The sequence below is a fragment of the Acipenser ruthenus genome, chromosome 22 (assembly GCF_902713425.1).
Source record: "Acipenser ruthenus chromosome 22, fAciRut3.2 maternal haplotype, whole genome shotgun sequence".
Classification (NCBI taxonomy): domain Eukaryota; kingdom Metazoa; phylum Chordata; class Actinopteri; order Acipenseriformes; family Acipenseridae; genus Acipenser; species Acipenser ruthenus.
In genome coordinates this window covers 13,678,042-13,705,221 of record NC_081210.1, presented here as the reverse complement: position 1 = coordinate 13,705,221, position 27,180 = coordinate 13,678,042, and the positions used below count along the sequence as shown (strand labels likewise).

Below are 27,180 nucleotides of genomic sequence, written 5' to 3'. Positions count from 1 at the left end.
GAATATAACCCCATACCTGGTATGCACTTTGCATAAATTGCAGCGCACTTGCAGCTTTCCTTTTTCACATCGGGGAAAGGATCTACGATGGTCCTCTGAAGGATCCTGACCATGTCCTCCAGATATGGAGCTAGCCTCTTCCCACACACTTCAACTGTCAGAGTCAAAACCTCCACCAGCGCCAGCCTCAGCTCCTCCGCGGGCTCCACAATGTCCTGGCTGCCCAAGCGCTGGGCAACGGTTGCTATGAAGTAGGGCAAGGACTCCTGGGGTTCGGGGGTATTTCTGATGAAATCACTTATCATCTGAATCGCGGTCTCCCTGCACTTCTCCATCGGGTCTGACAGACATTTGAGAAGGGGCTTCAGCAGAATGGTAAACACCTCCTGCAGCACGAGGCTGGACAGTTTTTGGTCCAGAGTTTCTTTCCGGATCGACTCCAGAGCCTTTTTCCTGGTGATTTTATTTTCATCATTCAAACAGTTTAAATGTCGGGCCATTGCTTGTACAATTTCAGCCGCAACACGTTTCTCACCAACCGCTAACGCAGCCATTGCTGGAGTCGTTATGGTAACCCGGCAGAGCTGCGACAGACAACAACCCACTGACGGCACTTTCAATACAATAAACTTTATTGGTTCACTCACGCATTTGTAAGGTGTTGTTTGTTGCAGGGGTGTTCCCACAGCAACAAGCACGTGTATTCTGCTTACAAACGCACACGATTTGTATGATTTCTTTTTTTGTTTATGTCCTAGTCCTTATCGTATGTATGTTGTTTTTGGTAACTATAAAAATACTGTTCAGTATGAGGTACAGTCAGAAATGTCCTAGTTTATTTAATAATTGCTATATGTATGTTATATAATAATCGCTAGAGTATTGCATTTAATATATATATATATATCTTATATTAAATCTGTATTTGATATATGAATTACATTTGATACACAGATGTTTAGTATTTGTGTTTTACACATTAAGCTCAGCCACGAGTCCACAAGATGTTGGAAGCGCTCAGTCATTCTTAACTAATGCGTTCTTTCTGCATCATTGGCAGCTGTTAGTTATTTCTGCATTCGTTGTAAAATTAAAGGTTTAATTTAGAAAAAAAAAACAGATTTATATTAAAAATACAACTTTAAAAATAAAAACAAATCATAGTGATACATTTTCTTAACATGATGATAACAACATTATACATTCTGGTAATTAAAGTAATTGTAGCTAACACAATAGTTCCATGCATTTTCTCTGCCATGCACATCCATTCATTATAATGTACAGTTTGGAAATAAATAAATGATGTAGCAAACGTGTACACCAGGTTAAAGAAATCTGTTTGCAAGCCATGTTATTATACCATCTCGCACTTCCTGGTTCATCTGGTGGGTGAAATTGTCCCCACCCCTTCACATGGTTTGACCCAGAAGACACTGCTGGGACTAAAGGATCACAAAAGTGAACCAGTAAGAGACTTTCTGCGAGGGAAAGCCAGCACTCTGAGAACATATTTACTATTAAATATGTATTTCTTCATCTAAGAAGTATCACTAAATTGAGAAGTGTTCTTTGCTGACCAGATGCTGAGAGATTGATGCTTGCTTTTGTATCTTTTAGAATTGATTACTGCGATGCCATATCCTTTGATACTTGTATTCATGTTATATCTCACCTGCAACTTGTACAAAGTGCTGCTGCTAGAGTTTTAACAGGGACTAAGAGCGAGCACATTACCCCAGTGGTAGCATATTTGCACTGGCTTCCTATTCTTTGCACTGGACCACACAAGAGGCTATGTGGTCCAGTGGTTAAAGAAACAGGCTTGTAACCACGAGGTGCCCAGTTCAAATCCCACTTCAGCCACTGACTCATTGTGTGACCCTGCGCAAGTCGCTTAACCTCCTTGTGCTCTGTCTTTCGTGTGGGACGTAATTGTAAGTGACTCTGCAGCTGATGCATAGTTTACACACCATAATCCCTGTAAGGCGCCTTGGATAAAGGTGTCTGCTAAATAAACAAATAATATATATATATACAGTTTTTCTTGCTCTAAGTCGTCGTTTTTATTTTATTGTTAACTTAGTTTATTGTTACTTCTTTTAATATTTGTCTATGTAGAGCTCTTTGGGGTGATTTATTGTGAAAGGCGCTGTATAAAAAATAAAGTTTGATTGATTGGTAACTTGTATTTCTTTAAAAATTGCACACTTAAGACAAATATAGCTGTTTGAAGTGCACAATGGGTAGGATTTATGAATTTATTTTGTTAGCTAAAATTACTTTAAGAGACATGGTGGTGAAGCTAACATTTTAAAATAAAGAACTTGTATTAGAAATGAGAAGTTTAACTTTATAATGATAAGGGGGCATGGAAAGGGTTACTAGTGAAGGCTAAAATCCTTTTTTTTAAATCCTTTAAATTGCTCAACAATACTTCAGTGTTATTCAAGTGAATCTATATTCTAGAGATCAACGATTGCACACAAATCCTAGATTCCACACTCATAACATAGTTGTTTCTAGCGAACTTGTTTCATGGCATGCCTGTTCTGATATGCCCCTGTGACCCTGTGGAAGGTTAACCTAACTTGCAATGAACTGGGCTGTGAGGCAGGCTTCCAGACTTCACTACCTGAGGGTGTTTAGTTTGGCTGCTAGTGCCACTGGCACAGCACACTGGAAGTCATCCATCTTTTGGTGATTGTGCAATGTTTGCATACATGCTCTGACAGAGTAATGAATGGCTACATGTCTGGGACCAGAAGCTTGTTTGTGTATTTGTTTTAATTGTAGCATGCTGATGTTCAAAGCTCCATTCATAAAAAAAGAGCTCAGTTGCACAAATTGTGCTAAACTGTGCTTTGTTTACATTCATTTGGAAATTAAAAGGAGATAGACTTTGGACAGAGAAGGAGACACACAGAGACACACAGAGTGATGAGGGGATGGAATGGGTTACCTAAGACCCAACGATAACATTTTGAGATCAACTAGCTGCTAAGAACCAGACAAGCTTAGATAGGCCCGAGCATCCTCCTCTTGTTCAGAAATGTTCTTAGTTTTATCCTATACCTGAATTCATATTAACATAAGTCTATGAGATGGTGATTCAATACCTCTCTACTATCTGACCCTGAATTCAATGATTACTTGTAAAAGGAATGGTCTGAATTCTTGTAATTCAATGATACACCTGATTGCTCACCTTCTCTGCTATGAGAGACTGCCAAAGTAGTGCTTAGGGGAAAGATAATTGCCTTTGGCTCCATAAGGAAAAAAAAAGAAAACGAAAAGAGAAAAATTCTAGAAAATAAAGCAAAATATTTAGACGGTCTCTTCTCATCTTCTTGCACTAACAACATCCACAGGCACTTGCTACAGGCTAAATTTGAACTTAATAAAATTATATCATCTGAAACTGAATTTTTATTTTACAGAAGTAGACAAAAACAATTTGAATTTGGGGACAAATCAGGTCATTTGTTAGCTAATCAAATAAAACATAATAAGGAAAAATCTTAAAGATACACATGGTACCATTATAACAGATCAGCAAAAAATTAATGAGACATTCACATCCTTTTATTCCAATCTACATAAACCTGAATCCGGACCTGAGATATCCCAAATAAATAACTGTCTAGAAAAACTAAAAATACCTGCAATATCAGATCTTGATTCTAAAAAATTAGACAACCCACTGACTAGTGAAGAGCTGCAAAAAGCAATGCTTGCCATGCCCTGTGGAAAATCTCCTGGTCAAGATGGATACCCAGTGAATTTTCTAAACATTTTTGGTCTCTTATCTCCCCTATTTTTTTAATGGTTAATCAATTACATATTTCTAACTCACTGTCACAGCCTATGAATACAGCACTAATCTCTCTCTTGTTAAAAAAGGATAAAGATCCGGCACTGTGCTAATTATCGTCCAATATCGTTAATAAACACTGACACAGAAATAATTAGTAAATCCATATAGAAAGTGTTCTTCCAGGTCTCATTCATTCAGACCGAACAGGGTTTATAAAAAACAGGCAGTCGTCAGATAATGTCAGGTGGCTTTTTAACATCATACACTTAGCTACAGAAAGTAACAGTCCTACTGTGGTAGTCTCCCTGGATGCAGAGAAGGCTTTTGACAGGGTCAATTGCTCTTATTTATTTACTGTTCTAGAAAAATTTGGTTTTGGAAAATATATTTGTGACTGGATTAGGATTCTATACAGCTCACCCCATGCCTCAGTTATTACAAATGGAACAATTTCACAACCTTTTAAACCATTTAGAGGTACTAGACAGGGCTGTTCACTCTCTCTCCTGTTATTTGCTATTTTCATCGAACCCCTTGCTATTGCTGTACGTCAAAATACCCTAGTTTCAGGAGTATCTTCTCTAAATCATAAAATAAGTCTGTATGCTGACGATATCTTCCCGTTCATCCAGCACCCTGAGACATCTCTACCACCTGTACTAGAACGTATTAATAATTACGGGCCGATCTCAGGATATAAAATCAATTGGGGTAAATCTGAAGTGCTGCCTTTAAATGGGTTTAGGTGGGATGCTTTAGCTCGAAATCTCCCCTTCAGATGGTCACCAAATGGTATTAAATACGTTGGAATTAAAATCTCCCCTACATTTGATTAACTTTTTGAACAAAATGATGTCCCCCTACTTAAAGTTATCATAGAAGATCTTGAAAGATGGAATTCCCCTCCTCTCTCATGGGTAGTGCAGTTCAGATGAATATATTGCTCAAACTTCATTATTTATTCTCCATGGTTCCTACCTATTCTAAAACCCAGTGGTTTAACACTCTTAACCAGGCTATTACTATTTTTTTATTGTAAACATAAGAAAGCACAGATTAAATTAGCTACACTTCAAAGTTGCAAAAGCAAAGGTGGCAGCCCCTGATTTTCTTAAATATTTTCTTGCTTTCCAACTTAAATATTTAGCAAAATGGCAAGACCCTCAAGATGCAACCTCCCCAGCCTGGATAGACCTGGAGGATTCCGATTTAGGATCATTATATATTAAGGACCTTCCATTTGTAGAGATTCGGAAACACTCCTGCCTCTGTCATCCATGTATCTCTGTTACAGTTAAAGCCTGGTTAAGAGCTCACAAACTCAATGGGACCAGTCTGCACCCATCTAAATATTCTCCCATTTGGCACAATCCTGACTTCCTCATAGCAGGGAAACCATTTGAGTTTATCTCTTGGAGTCAAAAGGGTATCACCGATTTACACCACCTCTGAAAATAGGAAGTTCCTCTCATTTGAGAGATTGAGTAAAAAATGTAACCTCCATAAAAACGTCTACTTTCAGTATCTTCAATTATGACATTCCCTAAAAATAAAATTGTCCTCTGAACTAAAACTCTTAACCACCTCTGGCCCAGCCTAATATCTCTTAAAACATAGAGGGGTGAATTGACTCGTCTCTAATATATACCATTTCCTGATATCCAACGAAGGGGAGAATGTTGCCCCAATTAACGAATGGGTCAGGGATCTTTATTTTCCTTTTGGGGAAAAATATGTAATACTACCCTCTCAGTTTCTAAGAATGCAAAAATCAACCTCATTCAATATAGAATTCTTCACAGAGTGCATCTTTCCAATAGAAGGCTGTTTTTAATGGGACTCTGAACTACCCAATCATGTCAATACTGTCAAGGAGATGAAATAGACAATTATATCTATGCACTATGGCACTGCCCAATAATAGAGAACTATTGGAAAAAGGTACTGAGCTCTCTGCTCTGTATCCTTGGCTGTGATATTCCTTTCTCCCCTGCTCGTGTATACTTGTGGATCTATCAGAATTCAAAACCCCTCCAAAAGGAAAATAACTATTATTACAATCTCTCACTATTGCAAAAAAAGTAATTTTATTAAACTGGAAAAATAGAACAAACACATCAGTCTCTCAGTGGTTAAATACAATGTCTGATCGTGCGTCTATGGAGAGACTCACAGCAAGGATACAGGATAAACACAGCGAATTGAATGAAATATGGGTTAATTTTCTCTCTTACATAGCCCAGGAGGGATAAACCAATATACCCATTCTCTTAGCTATATATCACTATTATTTATATCAATATTTTCTCTTTATTTGTATTACTTCTTTTATACCGTATGCTGATATACACTTGTATTACACTTCTCCGATAGCAGGTACTGGTGTATGTAAATGTATATTAGGGTGTGTCGGGATAGATATACTGTATATACAGCACATGGTCTGTTTTTCCAATTATTTATGCATTTGTTTACTCAATTTATTTACTTTTATTATCACTATTTTTACTTCTATTTATAGTTATTTTACTTACATAACCCTTCAATGATATTCAAAACTCTGTAACAAGGTTCCCTGTGGAGTGGGTGTGTTCGGTGGGAGGGGTGGGTGGGTGTGTTCGGTGGGAGTGGTGGAGTGGGTGTGTTCGGTGGGAGGGGTGGAGTGGGTGTGTTCGGTGGGAGGGGTGGAGTGTGTGTGTTCGGTGGGAGTGGTGGAGTGGGTGTGTTCAGTGGGAGGGGTGGGTGGGTGTGTTCGATGGGAGGGGTGGGTGGGTGTGTTCGGTGGGAGGGGTGGGTGGGTGTGTTCGGTGGAAGTGGTGGAGTGGGTGTGTTCGATGGGAGGGGTGGGTTGGTGTGTTCGGTGGGAGTGGTGGAGTGGGTGTGTTCGGTGGGAGGGGTGGAGTGGGTGTGTTCGGTGGGAGGGGTGGAGTGGGTGTGTTCGATGGGAGGGGTGGAGTGGGTGTGTTCGGTGGGAGGGGTGGAGTGGGTGTGTTCGATGGGAGGGGTGGGTGGGTGTGTTCGGTGGGAGTGGTGGAGTGGGTGTGTTCGGTGGGAGGGGTGGGTGGGTGTGTTCGGTGGGAGGGGTGGGTGGGTGTGTTCGGTGGGAGGGGTGGAGTGTGTGTGTTCGGTGGGAGTGGTGGAGTGGGTGTGTTCAGTGGGAGGGGTGGGTGGGTGTGTTCGGTGGGAGGGGTGGAGTGGGTGTGTTCGGTGGGAGGGGTGGGTGGGTGTGTTCGGTGGGAGGGGTGGGTGGGTGTGTTCGGTGGGAGGGGTGGAGTGGGTGTGTTCGGTGGGAGTGGTGGAGTGGGTGTGTTCGGTGGGAGGTGTGGAGTGGGTGTGTTCGGTGGGAGGGGTGGGTGGGTGTGTTTGGTGGGAGTGGTGGGGTGGGTGTGTTTGGTGGGAGTGGTGGAGTGGGTGTGTTCGGTGGGAGTAGTGGAGTGGGTGTGTTCGGTGGGAGTAGTGGAGTGGGTGTGTTCGGTGGGAGGGGTGGAGTGGGTGTGTTCGGTGGGAGGGGTGGGTGGGTGTGTTCGGTGGGAGGGGTGGAGTGGGTGTGTTCGGTGAGAGGGGTGGGTGGGTGTGTTCGGTGGGAGTAGTGGAGTGGGTGTGTTCGGTGGGAGGGGTGGAGTGGGTGTGTTCGGTGGGAGGGGTGGGTGGATGTGTTCGGTGGGAGGGGTGGAGTGGGTGTGTTCGGTGAGAGGGGTGGGTGGGTGTGTTCGGTGGGAGGGGTGGAGTGTGTGTGTTCGGTGGGAGGGGTGGAGTGGGTGTGTTCGGTGGGAGGGGTGGAGTGGGTGTGTTCGGTGGGAGGGGTGGAGTGGGTGTGTTCGGTGGGAGGGGTGGGTGGGTGTGTTCGGTGGGAGGGGTGGGTGGGTGTGTTCCGTGGGAGGGGTGGAGTGGGTGTGTTCGATGGGAGGGGTGGAGTGGGTGTGTTCGGTGGGAGGGGTGGAGTGGGTGTGTTCGGTGGGAGGGGTGGAGTGGGTGTGTTCGGTGGGAGGGGTGGGTGGGTGTGTTCGGTGGGAGGGGTGGGTGGGTGTGTTCGGTGGGAGGGGTGGAGTGGGTGTGTTCGGTGGGAGGGGTGGGTGGGTGTGTTCGGTGGGAGGGGTGGAGTGGGTGTGTTCAGTGGGAGGGGTGGAGTGGGTGTGTTCGATGGGAGGGGTGGAGTGGGTGTGTTCGGTGGGAGGGGTGGGTGGGTGTGTTCGGTGGGAGGGGTGGAGTGGGTGTGTTCGGTGGGAGGGGTGGGTGTGTTCGGTGGGAGGGGTGGAGTGGGTGTGTTCAGTGGGAGGGGTGGAGTGGGTGTGTTCGATGGGAGGGGTGGAGTGGGTGTGTTCGGTGGGAGGGGTGGGTGTTGTCCTATGTGTTTTGCAATAAAATAAAAAACAAACAAAAAAAAAAGAAATGTTCTTATGTTCTTAACTATACTGCTTTCTAAGACTCTCACCATACTATACTTTGCTATGCTTTAACGGAAGATGGTTATAGTAGATAAATGTTAAATCACCCAGCAGTTTGAAAAATAATTTGGGATAGCATTAAAGTGATGGCAGATAACAAAATAATTCAACTATCACGGAGGCTGTGTTGTCCAGGTGGTTAAAGAAACGGGCTTGTAACCAGGAGGTCCCTGGTTCAAATCCCACCTTGTGTGATCATGAGCAAGTCATTTAACCTCCTTGTGCTCTGTCTTTTGGGTGAGATGTAATTGTAAGTGACTCTGCAGCTGATGCATAGTTCACACAGTAAAGTGCTAGTATAACACATTTCCTGTGAACAAAGTACTACTAGATTCCATGTTTTCAAATGAAAGCACATGTTTACTTAAGATGATTCTTTCAAAACTACGCATTTGAGACCTATATAGGTAATGGACGTGCAAAATAGGTACAATTTGTGGATTTATTTTATTAGCTGCAATGACTTTATTGCCATTGTGATAACACCTGAGAAAAGCTAAGGGACAGGTAAGATAAATCCAATGGAAATGTCATGCTTGGTTCAAGACGCTGCTTTGGGAATGTACACAAACTGGTCTGTCAACTTGATCTTATCTGATGTGCAAACTTGCACAAAGCATTGTGACACTGAAAATGCACGTTTCAAAGCTGAACGTTTCAACCCCACGCGTTATAGCATTACTGTTATCATCGACATTCCTGTCTCGCTTGGTTCAGTGCTGCAGCAGAGGCAGTGTTGCGGTTGAAAACGAGGCTGATTGACGTCAGTGAAACGACGCAGAGCGACCTGGAACAACACAGCAACCCGAGACATTATCATCACATCACAGGCAGCAGCATCTCTCAAAATAACGGTAGGCAGGTAATAAACACAAGAGCTGACTTAACTGGCAAATACTGTACCTGTATAACGTGTATTGCTACAGAGTGGGGCTGGTAAAATAATCGTTTCAATTTGCCGGCTGACACTATGACAGATTTTTTTTTTAAAGTGTAAAAATGAACAATCCTGTTTCAATTGTACTGGGAGAATTGACTGTATTTCAGATTGCCGACAGTGTGTTTTAACAACACCCCTCCGAGTAGCACGGAACACTAAGAGCACCTTTCTATAGTTACCTTTGTTTGTAACAGCACACAGCGTGGCAATATAATTCTAACTGTTTGATATTTCTTAGATTATTTGTGTGGTTAACTTAATGTCATCTGATGGTAATGTATTGTGTTTGGTCCGCTAGGAAATTTTAAATTGGCACCTGTTGTTCTGGCAGTTGCAGACAGTTATGCCAGCTTATTACACGGTTGCTATGCAATGGTTACTGTACAGTTGATCTAAGATTCGTGCTAAACAATACATCATTATTAATGTATTTTGCTATTTATAATAATACGGACCTACATGTAATCGGCATGATTGATGTGTTTGTTTGTTTGGTTTGGCAATGCATTAACAAAACAAACAAACAAACAAACAAAAACCTGTCTAGAACACTATGGAATGTAGTTTTCAAATAATAAAACATTTAACCAAACGAGTCATGCCAATGTGTACTCAGTACTGTAGCTTTATACTTTATGCTGCGTATACAAATGGATTTGCAGGTGTACAGTAGAGCCACGTCTTAGAGTGACAAGTAAACATACAAATTAAAATGAACTGCAATAACAGACACGTATTTACATTAGTCTTAACCGGTTTCCCATTGTCATTTAAAAGTAATAACGACTTTATATCATATCATATGTGAACCGCACACACAGGATTAATTGAGGGCTTACGGCAGTACCATAATTATAAAATGTATGTTTCTGTTCCACAGGCCTGCTCCGTGTAACCGGTTCTTCTCCTGATACTTGCTGCAAAGATGGCCTCCTCTTCGTCAAATCTAGAAGAGGATGAGAGTCTGAAAGGATGCGAATTTTACGTTCAGAAACACAACATCCAGCAGATCTTGAAAGAATGCATTGTGAATCTCTGCATAGCCAAGCCAGACCGCCCGATGAAGTTTCTCCGAGAACATTTTGAAAAACTGGAAAAGGTAAGATTGTTCTCTCTGCGTTTTACAGTAAGTCTGTTGGCTATTTGACAATTACAACGGCTTTTTCATTCAACAATGTAGTATTGTTTTTATTTTGTACCACCTGTAATGCAGATGTACACATGCATGGGAGAGCTATGTTATTGACGGTTCACAGATTTCTAACAGGCTTCTAACTGATACATTTAAAACGTGTCATACTGTGAATGTAAAAAATGTATCCTTGCAGTTGTTTTGTGTTACAAGATAGTAAAATACTTGTTGTATTGTAGGAGCATGAAGTATATCCCACACGCTGTTTGATTATAAAGCTGACCAATGCGCAGGCCTTTTTTGAAATTATAATTATTCCAAGTGATATTGATAAAGAGATACAAGTTGTTTTGTTTGGATGTTTTTTTGTGTTTGATTGGTGATTGACAGACAAAACAGCCTGAGTTATTATAGTGGAGGTAGTGGTTGTAGCACTTAACAGATTTCTTCATCTGTCTAGAAAACTGCTTATCCAATGAGGTTAGCATAAGTTATTGGTAATATTACATTCTAATATAGTGAGGTGTCTGTCAGTCAGTTTGTATATCCGTCCAACTGTATGTTGCACGTTTTTGCATAAATCTGGAGAATTGCTTATCCAATTGTCATGGAGTAGGTATTAACATTATTTAATTTAAAGCTATTTACAGTATCATATTCTGGGCATGTATGGGGGTGTCTATCTGTCCTTTCATCCATACATCTGCATGGCACACTTTTGCATCTGGATAATCTCAAATTGCCATGAAATTTAGGTGACCGATCAGTGGAAATCCTGCATCAGGCAGACAGGTGTGTTTTCATTGGTGCACCATGGCAAGTCTACTCAGTTAAGCCTAAGTAAAATGTGTGTCATTTTACATTCGTCTTTTGAACTTTTGAACTTTTGTATGTTTTTATTTTTTAAATACCAAGCACTTATTTAATTAATTTGAGCTGTTTTCTTGAAAATGCCGGAACAAGTTAGCATTCTTGACAAACACTGAAAAGTATAAAGTAAATGCTATGAATCTTAATAGCCTCTTGAAGAGGGTAAAGCTTATTACTACAAGCTTGAGCAGGTTAAATGCAGGTCTGCTAGTGTCCTGTTTCTGACTATAGCATCTTAATCCCCTTTACGATAATTTAATACTCAAAGGAAATAATAACAAAAGAAATGGCAGCTGCGTATGATATGCAACTACTGTTATTAATCAATCAATGTATAATAGTCTAAAATATTGTACATGCTATACACTGGTGGTCATTATATTATTCCAATCTCAGTTGGAAATGACCTGAAGATTAACACTTACTCTTATGTAGAACAGAATTATTATTGATCTAATCCTTACCTTATTTCAGTCTGTATACAGATACAGATATCTGAAATATGAAAAAGCTAACTGTGTCTCCAAATTATAATTTTGGATAGAAAAATCATGGAATAATAAATATACTTTATAGTCACAGCTAAAAAGCATGAAAAAAAAGAATGTGTTCCAGAACCCCCTGCAGTGTTTACAGGAAGCACTTTCCTGCACCTTTGCTGTATCCCATGTGCTATGTCAATGTACCAAATTTTTTTTTATTTTCTTATAAACTCCTTTGTGCAACAATGCCTTTGCTCTGAGTGTGGTTATTGTGGGAAACAGCATTGTTCAGAAGGGAGCATGATCTGGATACACTGCGATCCTTAGAAGAGAAATTATTCTTCTCCTGATGAAATGTTGAGTAATGTGTTCCCCAGTTGATTTATGACCCATGATGTGTGACTAAGAATGTCAAAACAGTCTGCAGTATATTTAAAAATATAACACTGCGATATATTTTTAAATGTCAGATATTCCATATCTGATGCCGAGAGACTAATGCATGCCTTTGTATAATTGATTATTGTAATGCACTTTTTTTCTGGTGTCCCAAAACGTTTGGTATCCCGTTTGCAGCTTGTTCAGAATACCGCCGCTAGAATTCTGACTAAAACCAGGAAAAGTGAACATATTACCCCTGTTTTGGCCTCTTTACACTGACTCCCTGTGCAGTATAGAATTGATTTTAAGATATTGCAAGGCACTGAATGGATTAGCACCTAGTTATTTACAGGAGTTACTGACCCTGTATCTTCCAAACCGCACTCTGAGATCACAGGATGCGGGGCTGTTGGTTATTCCTAGGGTCAACAAAAGCAACACGGGAGGTAGGGCTTTTTCCTGTAGAGCTCCTAAATTATGGAATGCTCTGCCTTCGTCTGTCAGGGAAGCTGGGATGGCACTTTTATAAAATGGCTTTCTTATCTTGGTGAGTTTTAATGTAACTTTAAAATTGCTGCTTTTGTATTATTATGTGTATACTGTTATTTAAGTGGTCTGACTGTGACAGTTGTATGTGTGACATGCTATACAAATGTATTGTGGTTTGTTCTTTTTTTCTGCTATGTACTGCACAGTGCTTTGCCATACTTCTTGTATAAAAAGCGCTATATAAATGTTATATATATTATAATCGAGCTGCACTCACTCCCATTCGTTTGCTGGTCTTTTAAACTGAGACCCGACACACAGAATTGCAGTTTTAGCGCTTTTTACAGTACACTTTTAATGAACAAAACAAAATAAACGAAACAAAAGGGGATGGAATGGGTTACCTTGGCATGTTGTTGATGCTGAATCACTAGGATCCTTTATAAAGTAAGTAGCAGGGTCCTGAAATATAGCGTAACATGTCCCCACATGTTGCTACAACTGTTTAAATAACGTATCTGTAATTGTCTTGGTGCTGAATCACTGGGATCCTTTTAAGACCCAACTTGACAAAGTTTGGAAATCAATCCGCAACTAGGAACCAGGTGAACTTAGGTGGGCAGACTGGTCTCCTCCGATATGTAGATTTTGTATGCGCTTATGTTATAAAGCAAATTTGTAAAGATCGTTTTAACTTCTCCTACCATAATTTTCTTAATAGTTTTTTTTTTTAAGGTAGAAGGTAGGAAGCAGTTCTAAATGCATGAAATACAGTAGCCAAGTAATAGGATAAAAAACACTGGGAGCATTTAAAACATGACTAGATTTTGTCCTAAAAAATTAGATCACTTAATAGGGGCGAATGGTGTGCTAACATAGTAACAAGGGACAAGACTTGATGTGCTGAACAGCCTCTTCTTTTCCCAGACTTTTCTAATGTTCTAAAAATGGAAAAAAACAAGCATGTACCTGTCCTCAGGGCTTAACTCGTTTACAGTTGCACATGATACATGCACAAACACAGCACTAGCGACCTGGTGCAGGTCACGTTCGGGTGCAGAATCCCATATTTAGTCCATTTAACTGCTACAGATCAATTTCTGTTTCAAAATCGTAGGAGGGACGATTTTGTTTTGCTTGTTTGTACGCAGTACGGAACACTGTGCATGCCGTTTCAATATGCTGCTACTGTCCTTGCACTTGACACAATAGAAGTGTGTCTTTCTGTGCTCTGCCTCCAGTGTGTTTATTTGATTGAAATGAATAGTGTGATACAATACCATTCTCTACCTATTCTGAAATACAGCATGATTTGTAAGTCTTGCCTGAAATCGGTGTAAATCAGACTGTGCAGTCTGGCACCAAACGGCTTAATTCCCAAGGTGTTCATACCTCTGTGGTTCTAGTGTATAAACGACTTCATTCCCAAGGTGTTCATACCTCTGAGGTTCTAGTGTATACACGGCTTCATTCCCAAGGTGTTCATACCTCTGAGGTTCTAGTGTATAAACGACTTCATTCTCAAGGTGTTCATACCTCTGAGGTTCTAGTTTATACACGGCTTCATTCCCAAGGTGTTCATACCTCTGAGGTTCTAGTGTATAAACGGCTTCATTCCCAAGGTGTTCATACCTCTGAGGTTCTAGTGTATACACGGCTTCATTCCCTAGGTGTTCATACCTCTGAGGTTCTAGTGTATACACGGCTTCATTCCCTAGGTGTTCATACCTCTGAGTTTCTAGTGTATACACGGCTTCATTCCCAAGGTGTTCATACCTCTGAGGTTCTAGTGTATACACGGCTTCATTCCCTAGGTGTTCATACCTCTGAGGTTCTAGTGTATACACGGCTTCATTCCCTAGGTGTTCATACCTCTGTGGTTCTAGTGTATACACGGCTTCATTCCCAAGGTGTTCATACCTCTGAGGTTCTAGTGTATACACGGCTTCATTCCCAAGGTGTTCATACCTCTGTGGTTCTAGTGTATACACGGCTTCATTCCCAAGGTGTTCATACCTCTGAGGTTCTAGTGTATACACGGCTTCATTCCCTAGGTGTTCATACCTCTGAGGTTCTAGTGTATACACGGCTTCATTCCCTAGGTGTTCATACCTCTGTGGTTCTAGTGTATACACGGCTTCATTCCCAAGGTGTTCATACCTCTGAGGTTCTAGTGTATACACGGCTTCATTCCCAAGGTGTTCATACCTCTGAGGTTCTAGTGTATACACGGCTTCATTCCCAAGGTGTTCATACCTCTGAGGTTCTAGTGTATACACGGCTTCATTCCCTAGGTGTTCATACCTCTGTGGTTCTAGTGTATACACGGCTTCATTCCCAAGGTGTTCATACCTCTGAGGTTCTAGTGTATACACGGCTTCATTCCCAAGGTGTTCATACCTCTGAGGTTCTAGTGTATACACGGCTTCATTCCCAAGGTGTTCATACCTCTGTGGTTCTAGTGTATACACGGCTTCATTCCCTAGGTGTTCATACCTCTGAGGTTCTAGTGTATACACGGCTTCATTCCCTAGGTGTTCATACATCTGTGGTTCTAATGTATAGGCTACTTAAACTAGAAGACATTCAACCTCTCACTCCTTTTTTGCAAAATAATTCTCAATAAAATGTTTTAAACACCTAATAGTCAGTTTCTCCTGCAAGTGGTTGAAGTATAATGTTCAAGGATGTAAGTAGCCTCTTTCACAATCAAGGTATTAAAAATTTTTCATCAGTGGTAGTGAGTGACATGGTTTCCTTCTTTTCAGCTTGTTCTTCTCATTGATCTAATACAGTTACCTAGGAGACAGGAAATGATAGCGCTGCAGATCCTTCTAAATAGAGATACATACACTAATGCATTGTTTAGGGTCCCTATGCAGATTAGTTTATTTCTAATTATTTTTATCTGCATTACAAGTGACGATGTTTAACCTTGGCAATGAATTCTTCAAACAGATTTTAATGCTCTGCTTTTATAAGGCTGTATTCCAGATGTCTGTAAATTCAAATCAAGGAGAGATGAAGCTTGCTGAGAACTGAAATATTTATATCTAGAGATCAAGAGGTTTACGTTAACCATTTCAAACAAAACAGCCTTTTTCTCTTGTTTCCTGTTATTTTATTATAAAAATAATGTGTTTGTCAGCCCACCACTACAGCCTCGAAGAGGGAATATGTGCTGCAAGGGATTTGAAAACAGATTTTCATTGCATCCCCGGCAATGGGAGTTTAGTTGTCATTCTGCCGATATCCTATAATCCAATTGAATACCTGACTTCATCAATTCAGCCTTATGGACAGTGTAGAGAAACAATCAAAAAGGCCAACGGAATGCTTGGGTATATAGCCAAAAGTGTAGAGTACAAATCCAAGGAGGTTGTATAATGCTCTGGTGAGACAGCACTTGGAATACCATGTCCAATTCTGGTCTCCACAGTACCAATGAACCAATGCTTTATACACAGCACAGAAACCAGGACCAGAGGACACAGTTGGAAATTAAGTGGAGTTAGACTTAGGACAGAGGAAAGGAGACACCTCATACAGAGAGTGGTGAGGGTCTGTAACGGGTTACCTAGTCATGTTGTTGATGCTGAATCACTGGGATCCTTTAATACCCAACTTGACAAAGTTTTGAGATCAATCAGCTACTAGGAACCGGACAAGCACTGATGGGCCTCCTCTTGTTCGTACATTTTCTAATATTCTTTGTTGTTCAGTAAAAAGCACTGGCAATTCTATGTTTTAGTTCACAAAAATCCCTTTGGCCTAACCTAGTACAACATTTTAAAATGATTATCAATAAACCCTTATGGAAAAAACATATTTTTAATATATGGTAGAAAAGTATGATCCTTATATTTTTCATATATAGAAATTGGCCCCTTTTTATATATTTAAAATTATATGGGCTGTATTTAAAATATATTTTAGTCTGTAATCCATATCTATAACAAAAACATTGTCAATGTAAAAAAACAAGTTAGAAAAAATCAACAGCCGTTTAAAGGGGTGATATCAAACACAAAAGTCCAAGTTAGGAGAAGCAGTTAGGCCAATCTTGTCAAACATCAAGCAAATAGGCACAATTGGAAAGGTGCTGGGCCCAAGATTCACACAATTCTTGCTTCTAACTTGGTGCCTTTTTTTGATCGCTTCGCTCCACTTGAAATGTGCAGTGGCGCAGCGGGCTAAGGTCGTGTGCTCTTCAAGAACATCATGTTGCAAGTTCAAACCACTTGAAATGCTCTTTGTATGACTTGAAGTGACTGAGACACACACTCATACAATGAGACACATTCTGAGACTGAGACTGTGTGTGTTGTAGTGTGTGTGTATCTCAGTGTATGTGTGTCTCGCTGTATGTGTGTCAGTGTGTGTGTCTCAGAGTGTTTGTGTCTCAGTGTGTGTGTGTGTGTGTCAGTGTGTGTGTTTCTCAGTGTGTGTGTGTGTGTCATTGTGTGTGTCTCAGTGTATGTGTGTGTGTCTAAGTGTATGTATGTCTCAGTGTGTCTGTATGTCAGTTTATGTATGTGTGCCTCAGTGTGTGTGTGTGTGTCTCAGTGTGTGTGTGTGTGTGTGTGTCTCATTGTGTGTGTTTGTCTCGGTGTGTGTGTCTCAGTGTGTGTGTGTGTGTCTCTGTGTGTCACAGAGTGTGTGTCAGTGTGTGTGCCTCAGTCACTTCAAGTCATACAAAGAGCATTTCAAGTGGAGCGATAAAGTGGAGCGATAAAGTGGAGCGATAAAGTGGAGCGAAGCGATCAAAAAAAGACGCCAAGTTAGAAGCAAGAATTGTGTGAATCTTGGGCCCCAGCACCTTTCCAATTGTGCCTATTTGCTTGATGTTTGACAAGATTGGCCTAACTGCTTCTCCTAACTTGGACTTTTGTGTTTGATATCACCCCTTTAAACAGCTGTTGATTTTTTCTAACTTGTTTTTTTACATTGACAATGTTTTTGTTAAAGATATCACTTCTTTTTTTACTTCATCAAATAATAAATAAAGCAAGGGAAAGATATTTGAGAACGTGTATGGTAAATAGACAGGCAGATATTACAAGAGAGTAATAAGTAGAGTAATATAAGGGAAATGAGAAAAGATTTAAAAGTAAAATAATGGTAGAAGGGACTTTTGGACAGTATTGAAAGTGTAAACATTGTATTCTTATAGTTGCATGAGTGGTGAAAACAATATGTCTATTTTGGTAGGTATTAATATATTGATATTTACATAGGTACAAAACTACAATGTTATGAATGGTTCAAAAGGTACATATGCATGTCCGTGGTAAAGGGTAGTATACTAACACATTTGAATGCTGGAAAAAAACATTATTCTCCTTGATATAGTGGTGTTATGAACTTAGGCTAAGGCATTTGTAAAGCATTAGATCTTCATGAAAGGCCATATACATTTTGTTTATGGTTTGACTTCAATAAGTGCACCCATTTTCCAGTAGCACCCACAGCAAGAACAGACACATAGTGTCCTGAAGTAACACCCTGTCCTTGGTGTATGATAATGGAAGCTAATTGGTAATTCCTGTTGACCACAGTAATTGTGCTCTTCTGCACAGCAGTAACCATAGTATTGTGTCACTTTGTAACGGTCCCGTCTGATTTGGTTTCCCAAAGCATAAGTTGGACTGCAATCAGTCTCCCTGCTGATTTGAATAAATTCACGTTTCATGATTGGAGAAGTTTTGCATTGCCTACATTTGCTACCAGGAATCATTGCCCATTTGTCATTTCTAAAAATGAGTTCTTCCAAACACATGTAGAGGATAAACATGCAGCACCTCTCGGTTTGATGAATGTCATGACTTATTGTGACTGAAACCATGCAAGATACTACAGGACAAATTTCAGACAATTTGGTGAGAAACTCTGCAACAAGTTGCTGCTCACCTCTATTGAAAGGTTCTCCTAAGAAGTGACAAATATCCACAGTAGTTAGAGACGCAGTGGATGGCAAGTGATCTTATTTGTGAACAAAGCTCCTGATAGCCTCTTGTTGACTGTGTTTTAATGAATCCTTCAGAGGTTGCAAGTGAAGAAGGCACTGCAATGTTGCATTTGCATAGCATGAGGTGAAATTGGGGTTGCTCAAGCCTCTGAATGGATGTGTAAGTGCAAGTGTTCTCTTAGAAGACTGAGGCTTTTGCTGTTCCTGAACATTAATGATGGCTCAGTGAATGAAACGCGCATGATCTTTTACCTTGTGTCCCTTGTGCGTTTTAGTCTCCTTCAAGCTTATCAACTTAGGACAATAAATCCCTCTGAGCCGATGGTACTCTTCAACTGCAGTTCGACATGCACAGATGCAGGTGGGGTCAAAGTTGATAAGGTGGATACCGCTTAAGGAAGTAACTGTGGAAAGTGCAACAAAACTTTGCCCATAGGAGAAAATGGAGTTACCACGATCCATCCTAACTGTTTTAGAGTCATCCCCTGACATTTGTGAATGGTGATTGCATGAGCACCAATGACTGGGAACTGCTCTTGAACAATGTAGACTCTATCCATGATTTCAAACTTTGAGCATAAATTTTGAAAGGTATGGGTGACTCCATTGTTAAATTTGATGGTTATTGTTTTGAGGAAATTGATGAGACCAGTGGCAATGTCAATGTTCATGTGAATTTGCTTAATACAAATGCAAATGTGATACATTTACTACCAAACTAAATACATATGCAAATATGTGACGAATGCTAAATGGACTTCAAATACTTTCCCATACAACAAATGTTAATTTATTAACATGAATTTGGCAGAGGCCTTTATCCAAGGTGACATACAAGGAAAACAGTCTATATAATAACAACATAAACACAGTAATCACATAGTTCATAATAATTAACAGGTATGTACCAATATAGGAAGCAAGTTACATAAAACAGTGTTTCCCAATCTTGGTCCTGAGGACCCAATGTTTGCTGATTTGTGTTCCAACTGAGCTTTAAATTATGAATTGAACCCTCAATTGAATGAATAAAATGTCTAATCAGAGCATTTGAATTATTTATAGAAATGGCTGGCTGCACAGGCCTCAATTAACACTAATCTAGGACTACCTAATGTTAACTCAGGTAAGATAGTCCAAGATTAGTGCTGATCAGGGTTTGTGAAAGCAGCCAAAAGAGTTGGATATTTAGAGTTATTTCTAACATTGCATTAAGTCACTAATTGTTAGTTCAATTGGGGGATCAATTTAATAATTGAGAACTCAGTTGAAACACAAACAGCAGACACAGTGGGCCCGCAGGACCAGGTTTGTGAAAAACTGACATAAATTATGAGATATATGTATATATTTATATGTGTGTATTGCACAATTATTATTTTTACTTGTTTTGTTATGTTTAATAAACATGAAGTTCTCAAAAGTGTCCTTTAGTTTCAGGTTAATCAACATAAAGTCTCTCTACTTTATTATGAGCATTATTATTGAAAAGTGTTAAAATTGAAATATTTTTGAAGCTTTCCCATGATTTGAAATTCAAATGCAAATTCTTATATTTCAGAATATACAAATACCAAGTCAAATGCAAATAGTTCAGCAGATTGCATTTAAATTATTATTATTTATTTTTTAGCAGACACCCTTATCCAGGGCAACTTACAATTGTCACATTATGTTTACATACAATTACCAGTTTATCCAGTTGTTTATACTGAATCTAGGTAAAATACCTTGCTCAAGGGTACAACAGCAGTGTCCCTCACCCGGGATTGAACCCACAACCCTCCGGTCAAGAGTCCAGGTATAATGAGGTATAAACATTGCTGTTTAGGAATAGAACACTTCTTTTTTTTTTTACTATACACACATTCCATTTACATACAAACGTTTCACACGTCTGTGGTTTTACAGACAAGGCTGAAGTTGGCTTCTTATTTGCCAGCTTCTTATTCGCCAGCTTCTCATTCGCTCAGCTTCTTAATAAGCTTCTTATTCGCTGACTTTTAGTGCATAAATGTATTTGTCTACATTGAAGAAGTAGCCGTAAATTTAACTGGTTAAATCACTTTGGGCCACCGATTGTACCTGACAAGGGGCAAGCCCCACTTGTATTTATCCCGGCCCAACGTGGTTTACTGGGGAAGAACAGCGGGTAAATATGCCACATATAAATACAAGTGGGGCTTGTAGGAGGGTTGCCCCTCTTCAGGTACCTGCAGAGAAATCGGCGGCCCAAAGTGATTTAACCCTTTAAATGCAAGGTTACTTCTTCAACGTAGCCAAATACATTTATGCACTTAAAAGCTTGCGAATAAGAAGCTGGCGAATAAGAGGTCAACTTCAGCCTTGTGTTTTACAGTGTAAATGTATGAAAAGAAGACAGACGTAGCCATAATACAGTCAAATTTAATGTCACTTCTGTTAATGTCACACTCTGCTTATTCTCATAAAATTTAAATGTCCCGGCCCGAATATAATGCATGCTGTGACTTTGATGTTTTGTTTTTAAAATGTATTAATGATCAATGCATTGCTGAGTTTGTTGCGCTCACGTATCAGGTGGTGTCTGGAATGATCCAAATGCAATTAAAACAGCGGGTGGAGCCGTGAAATAAATATATTTATAACTTCTCTTATGCAATTATTTCAATAGCGATTAATACCCTTTGCGGTATTAGTTTGAAGTATCTGGTATTGCCAGGCAGTCTCCCATCCAAGTACCAACCAAACACGCATATTATTATTATTATTATTATTATTATTATTATTAATAATTTTTTTTTTTTTTTTAAGCAGACACACTTATCCAGGCCAACTTACAATTGTGACATACAATTACCCATTTATACTTTATACCCATCTAGATAAAGCAGCAATGTGTCCCCCACATGTGTTTGAACTCACAAATGTCCAGTCAAAAGCGACGGATCACTAGTGTCTCGTTGTATAAGACCACGGAAAATTCACAATTTCACGTATTTGACTGCCTACCGTGAAAAATGTAAATATTGTTGATTTCTGGCTGATGTATGAAATCAGATTCCGAAACATGGCAAAATTTGCAAGCTGGTTTTTGTTAATTCCACCAAACTCTGTGGATGCAGCACGAGCAGTTTCTGCATGTGGACTGGTTTTTACACAACAAAGACAAACCATGAGTGTTGAAACTGCAACAAGATGCATGATTATTATAATTGTTATTTATTTCAGTACAGCAGCAGTGTCCCCCACCTGGGATTGAACCCAGGTGTGTGTGTGTGAGTGTGCGCGTGAGAGCATGCTTGCGTGCGCGTCATATATAATTTAGTGTGTGTAAAGAAAAATGGTTTTGTCACTTGCACTAAACCCTGTTTTTAAACATTTTGTTTTTCAAAGTCAGCATAACGCTATACAACACAGTCCGTTTAATTACTGTATGAACATAGCATACAAGTTTTAAATGTTTACAAAACTCGACAATGTTGCCGAATTTGTCATTCAAACTTGTTTAGTTTCAGTCAGTTTTGTCTGCTTGTTACTTTTTTCAGCCAACACATTTAAATGACCCTTGTTTGTTACATTTTAAAAGATTGTTTTAAACGTTACAATGTAAATGTTGACTCAGTAGCTACCATTAAATGTTTCAACCTCGGTGGCTTTCTTTGATGCGCTATTAATTTTAGGCAACTTGCAATATATACTTTTTATATAGGTATTGTAACACAGCAGGGAGGGGGTTAATCCTCCCTGCATGGGGAAAAAAACATGTGCGAATGCACATTTGTTTAGTTTAATTGTTTTGCTTTATTGTTTAATTTAGTTTAATTGTTTTATTATTAATTATCACCTGCACCTGGTAGCTATTGTTAAATTAAAACCAGGTGCAGGGTATTAAAGGAGGGCAGTCATTTTGCTAGAGGCTGCTGTGGGTAGAGCCCGCTTGCGAGGGTGTGCAGGCGTACAGAGAAGAAGGTACTGAGAAACCGTGAAAGGTTGTGTGTGAAAACTGTGTGTATTTTGTTTTGCTTTGTTGTACAGGGAAACAGCTTAGCTGTCCTGTTTGTAGTTAGGTTCCTGTTTGTTTAGTTAGTGCTCGTAAAGAGCTAGGTGTTTGTTTTGTATTTTGTTTTGGTGTTTATTAAAAATAGCGCACCAGCGCTTAAAAATCAATTTCTTGTGTGCTGGGTCAAATTTTTAAAGGGGCAACGAACCCGAGTGGGTGAAGTTCATTATATGTGGTGTCAGAAAGTGTGGGCACCCCTAGAGACCCAGAAATGGATAATGATTTAAAGGCATTGATTGAACAGATCAATAGGAATACTGCTGCTATGCAAGAGAGCAACAGGAAGTGGAGAGCAGAGAGGGGGCTCCTGGATCCGGAGCCTACAGAGATAGAGCTCATGTTCCAGAGATGGGTGGAAAGTGCACGGGAACCTGGAGTGCCGGAAGCACCGCTGTCTCCTGAGCAGGACAAGGAGGAACTGTTGCTGTCTCCTGAGCCAGAGAAGGTGGAGCCGTCGTCTGCAGAGGAGCAGGATGGGCAGCTGGCAGAGCGAGAGGGACAGCCGACGGAGCTAGACCTGCTGCTCCAAAAGTGGGAGCAAGCAAGAGGTGCCCCGCTGACTCCAGCTCCAGAGCCCAGAGGGGAAGAACTGCCACTGCCAGAGCCCAGCGGGGAGGAGCCGCAGCTTCCAGAGCCCAGAGGGGAGGAGCCGCAGCTTATGGAGCCCAGAGGGGAGGAGCCGCCGCTGCAGGAGCTGCAGCTGTCTGAGGAAGAGGAGCTAAAGTGCCCAGCTCCACCACTGCCCCGACCTCCACCCCTGCAAAGCAGTCCGGCGCAGATGGGTACGGTCCCTAGCCCCGTGCTCGTTGACACCCTGCCGGAATGCATGGACCTCCCTGTGCTCGACCTCGTGCCCAGGTCGGGGCACCGCCAGGCACAGTTGCTCACCTGGTCCCTTGCTCCGCTCCCCCTGAAACCTCAGATGTCACGACGCGGTCGTGTGACGTCACTGGCGTTCCCCCTTTCTCCCGCTGTGTTCCCCCTGGATGCTCAGATGTCGCTGCACCGGTCCCGTGGCTCACACCTCTGCCTGTCGCTGCACCGTCCAGGTTACCGGCCTATGCATCGGTCGCCCCTGGCAAGCCGTTTGGGTCCCTCCTCGCCGGATCGCGGTCCCTTCCTCTGGGCACTGGACTTCAAAAGGGGGGGGGGAGGAATGTGGCCATGGAATGGCCGATCAGTGCTGCGCACTTAAGGGGGGGAAGTGTAACACAGCAGGGAGGGTGTTAATCCTCCCTGCATGGGGAAAAAAACATGTGCGAATGCACATTTGTTTAGTTTAATTGTTTTGCTTTATTGTTTAATTTAGTTTGTTAATTGTTTTATTATTAATTATCCCCTGCACCTGGTAGCTATTGTTAAATTAAAACCAGGTGCAGGGTATTAAAGGAGGTCAGTCATTTTGCTAGAGGCTGCTGTGGGTAGAGCCCGCTTGCGAGGGTGTGCAGGCGTACAGAGAAGGAGGTACTGAGAAACCGTGAAAGGTTGTGTGTGAAAACTGTGTGTATTTTGCTTTGTTGTACAGGGAAACAGCTTAGCTGTCCTGTTTGTAGTTAGGTTCCTGTTTGTTTAGTTAGTGCTCGTAAAGAGCTAGGTGTTTGTTTTGTATTTTGTTTTGGTGTTTATTAAAAATAGCGCACCAGCGCTTAAAAATCAATTTCTTGTGTGCTGGGTCAAATTTTTAAAGGGGCAACGAACCCGAGTGGGTGAAGTTCATTACAGTATATAAATGTGAATTGCTGTGGATAAACGCATCAGCCAAATCAATTAATATGACATGTCGTTTTCTAGCTTGCTATTTATTAATTTATTTATACATTTATAATATAAACATGTATTCATTTCTACATGCATTTATTTAAAAATATTTATTTCTAAATGTATTTATTCCTCTGTGCATTTGTTTAAATAATGTATTTATTTCTACCAAATAAATTATTCCTTTAGTTATTTTTAATTAAATGAGGAACTACAATTTATCAGAGATCAGAGATTTAGACAAGGAAGCTACATGCCACTCTTGTGTGCAAAGCCATTCTATGGTATCTACCCTAACAAACGGGAAACTAGAAATTTTCAGACAGGAAATCAAAGCTGGTCAGCTTAAAAAATTAATGCATTTCAACAACTGCGCAGTGGTGCAGCGGGCTAAGGTTGTGTGCTCTTCAAGGATGTCATGTTGCAAGTTCAAACCACGGTTTTTTATTTTTTTTTATTTTATTTTTTTCCTGCGATATGTGCTGTTTGAAAACATAAATAATTTGTTTAATATAAATGGTGTGGATATCAAACTGCTTGCACACCCTGGTATGTTTTGACGTTGACCAACATGTGGAATCACATGATTGGTAGATGTCCAGTTATTTAGCTTTTCTGTTTGAATAGTCGCTACACACCCTTAAAAAGTCGACGGAAGAGGAAGAAGGAGGAGAATAACAATTTTACCTTAGGTTTATCTCATTGTGTATAAGAGGTATGTACGTTTTTTTTCACATTTGAGATAAGAAAGTTTCAGACTTTTGATACTGGTACAGATGGTAATTCTAAGTGATTTAGTTTTGCCACTGCAACATGGTAAAAACAGCTAAACTCTTTGAGCTGTATAGAGACTCGTAGTTTCAAACAAGTTTTTCTAACTTGTACGAGGAACTACCGTTCCTCTCAATATTTCTTTTATATGTTAAAAATATATGGTGCACCATATATTTTCATTAGTCTGTAATCCATATAAAACAAATAAATATATGGATTACAGACTAAAATATATTTTAAATATGTCCCATATATTTTAAACCTATAAAAAAGGGCCAATTTTTTTTTTTTTAATAAATTTAGTCGTTGCCAATTATTATTATTTTTTTTTTATTCTTTTCTCCCCAATTTGAAATGGCCAATTATTTTTAGGCTCAGCTCACCGCTACCACCCCTGCGCCGACTCGGGAGGACGAAGACAAACACACGCTGTCCTCCGAAGCGTGTGCCGTCAGCCGACCGCTATTTTTCACACTGCGGACTCACCATGCAGCCACCAAAGAGCTACAGCGTCAGAGGACAACACAGCTCTCGGGCAGCTTACTGGCAAGCCCGCAGGCGCCCTGCCAGACTACAGGGGTCGCTGGTGCGCGGTGAGCCGAGGACACCCTGGCCGACCTAACCCTCCCTCCCCCCGGGCGGTGCTCGGCCAATTGAACGCCGCCCCCTGGAAGCTCCTGTCCTTGGTCAGCAAAGGAATAGCCTGGACTTGAACTCGCGACGTCCAGACTATAGGGCACATCCTGCACGCCACGTGGAGCGCCTTTACTGGATGCGCCACTCGGGAGTCCCAAGGGGCCAATTTCTATATATGAAAAATATAAGGATCATACTTTTCTACCATATATTAAAAATATGTTTATTCCATAAGGGAATGATCAATACTATACCATGATAATTTCATTATAATCAATTATTGACCCATCTATAGTACATACTGTGCAGAAGCTGTAACACAAAGAAGGAACCCTAAATGTGGTCCAACTGGGATACAAAGCAAACATTTTGCATTTGCATTTGGTGATGTAGTTCTAGTTTGTTGAAGACTTGGATAGCAGTGTTGAATATTTAACTTGGGTTTGCTCAGATATGCATTGTGAAGAGAATCTGTACATGGGAGCCTGTTCCATATCGGGGCACAATTTCTGCTTCAGTTTATACAACACTTGTGCTTTGCCATTGATAAGCTTTTAATTGGATGAAGCTCATTTAGCCTGCTGTAACACTAAGCTTACCCTAATGGCTCACCTGGTAAAAGCAGAGCCGCGTGGTGTGTAGTCAGATGTGTCCTGGCTGCGTGAAGTTGCCAGTCTTCACTGGGGATTCTAGAGGGAGCGTTACATTGGCATAGTACTACACTATGATAAAGAGATCTCTGTTTGCAAGCCTTGCTTTCAGATAGCATTGCGCTTTTCATTATATATTCTGCCATAGTGAAATTGTCCCCACCCCTTCAGTTCTTAATATTTATATAAATGTATCAATTATATACATTTATATCAATGTATAATTTCTGAAAAGCAAAACACACACAAGGATCCCACAGTGGTTTAGCCTTCCACCAATCCAGCCTTGCTCACAGACTATTATCACTTCTACCTAATATTTTCTGTGTAATTTATTGATTTACACTTCTTCATAATGCTGCCTTTTCTTTCTGTTTGCATATGATGTCTCCATGGAAACTGTTGCTGAGCTGCAACTGTTAACAGCATTTATCATCCCTGCTTTTGTAAATAGTTCCATTGGAAATGAAATATTGTCTTAAATAAATTAGAGAGGTTTTTAAAATATATTTTTACTCATATTAATAAACTACTATATTTAGTATTGTAGCGATGCATAATTCAAAGTGCAGGCTAAAGGTCCACGTTGGCTTTCGTTCAGAGTTTACATGATCGTGAAAGGTTGAGATCACAGACAGGATTCAAGTTTATATAGTCATAAGGTTTTGTATGGAGCAGCAATGTGAATGCCAAACGAACCCCTCAGCACCCCCACCCAGAGTGCCACATTGAAGTGCTCTGAAAATCTACCTCTGGAGCAGTGAGAGTGTGCTGTGAAGACTCTGAGACCATGCTC

General features: G+C 40.5%; 2 protein-coding genes across 3 annotated transcripts in view; one reads left to right on the top strand and one right to left on the bottom strand.

Moving 5' to 3' along the window:
- Nucleotides 1-628, bottom strand: part of LOC117431313 (dynein axonemal assembly factor 5-like) — a 58,275-nt gene extending 57,647 nt beyond the window's left edge. The window contains exon 1 of the mRNA XM_034052120.3: nucleotides 17-628. Within this exon, the coding sequence (XP_033908011.2) occupies nucleotides 17-554 (538 nt within the window). The 5' untranslated portion in view covers nucleotides 555-628. The remainder of the gene's footprint in view (nucleotides 1-16) is intronic.
- An 8,355-nt stretch (nucleotides 629-8,983) lies between these two features.
- LOC117431083 (cAMP-dependent protein kinase type I-beta regulatory subunit) overlaps nucleotides 8,984-27,180 on the top strand; it is a 184,184-nt gene continuing 165,987 nt past the window's right edge. Inside the window, exons 1-2 of one of the 2 annotated variants that reach the window (XM_034051703.3) lie at nucleotides 8,984-9,116; nucleotides 10,083-10,301. In XM_034051703.3, coding sequence (XP_033907594.1) covers nucleotides 10,128-10,301 — 174 coding nt within the window. In that variant the 5' untranslated portion in view covers nucleotides 8,984-9,116; nucleotides 10,083-10,127. Of the gene's footprint in view, nucleotides 9,125-10,082; nucleotides 10,302-27,180 lie in introns of both variants that reach the window. The other variant, XM_034051704.3, reaches the window with a different exon arrangement.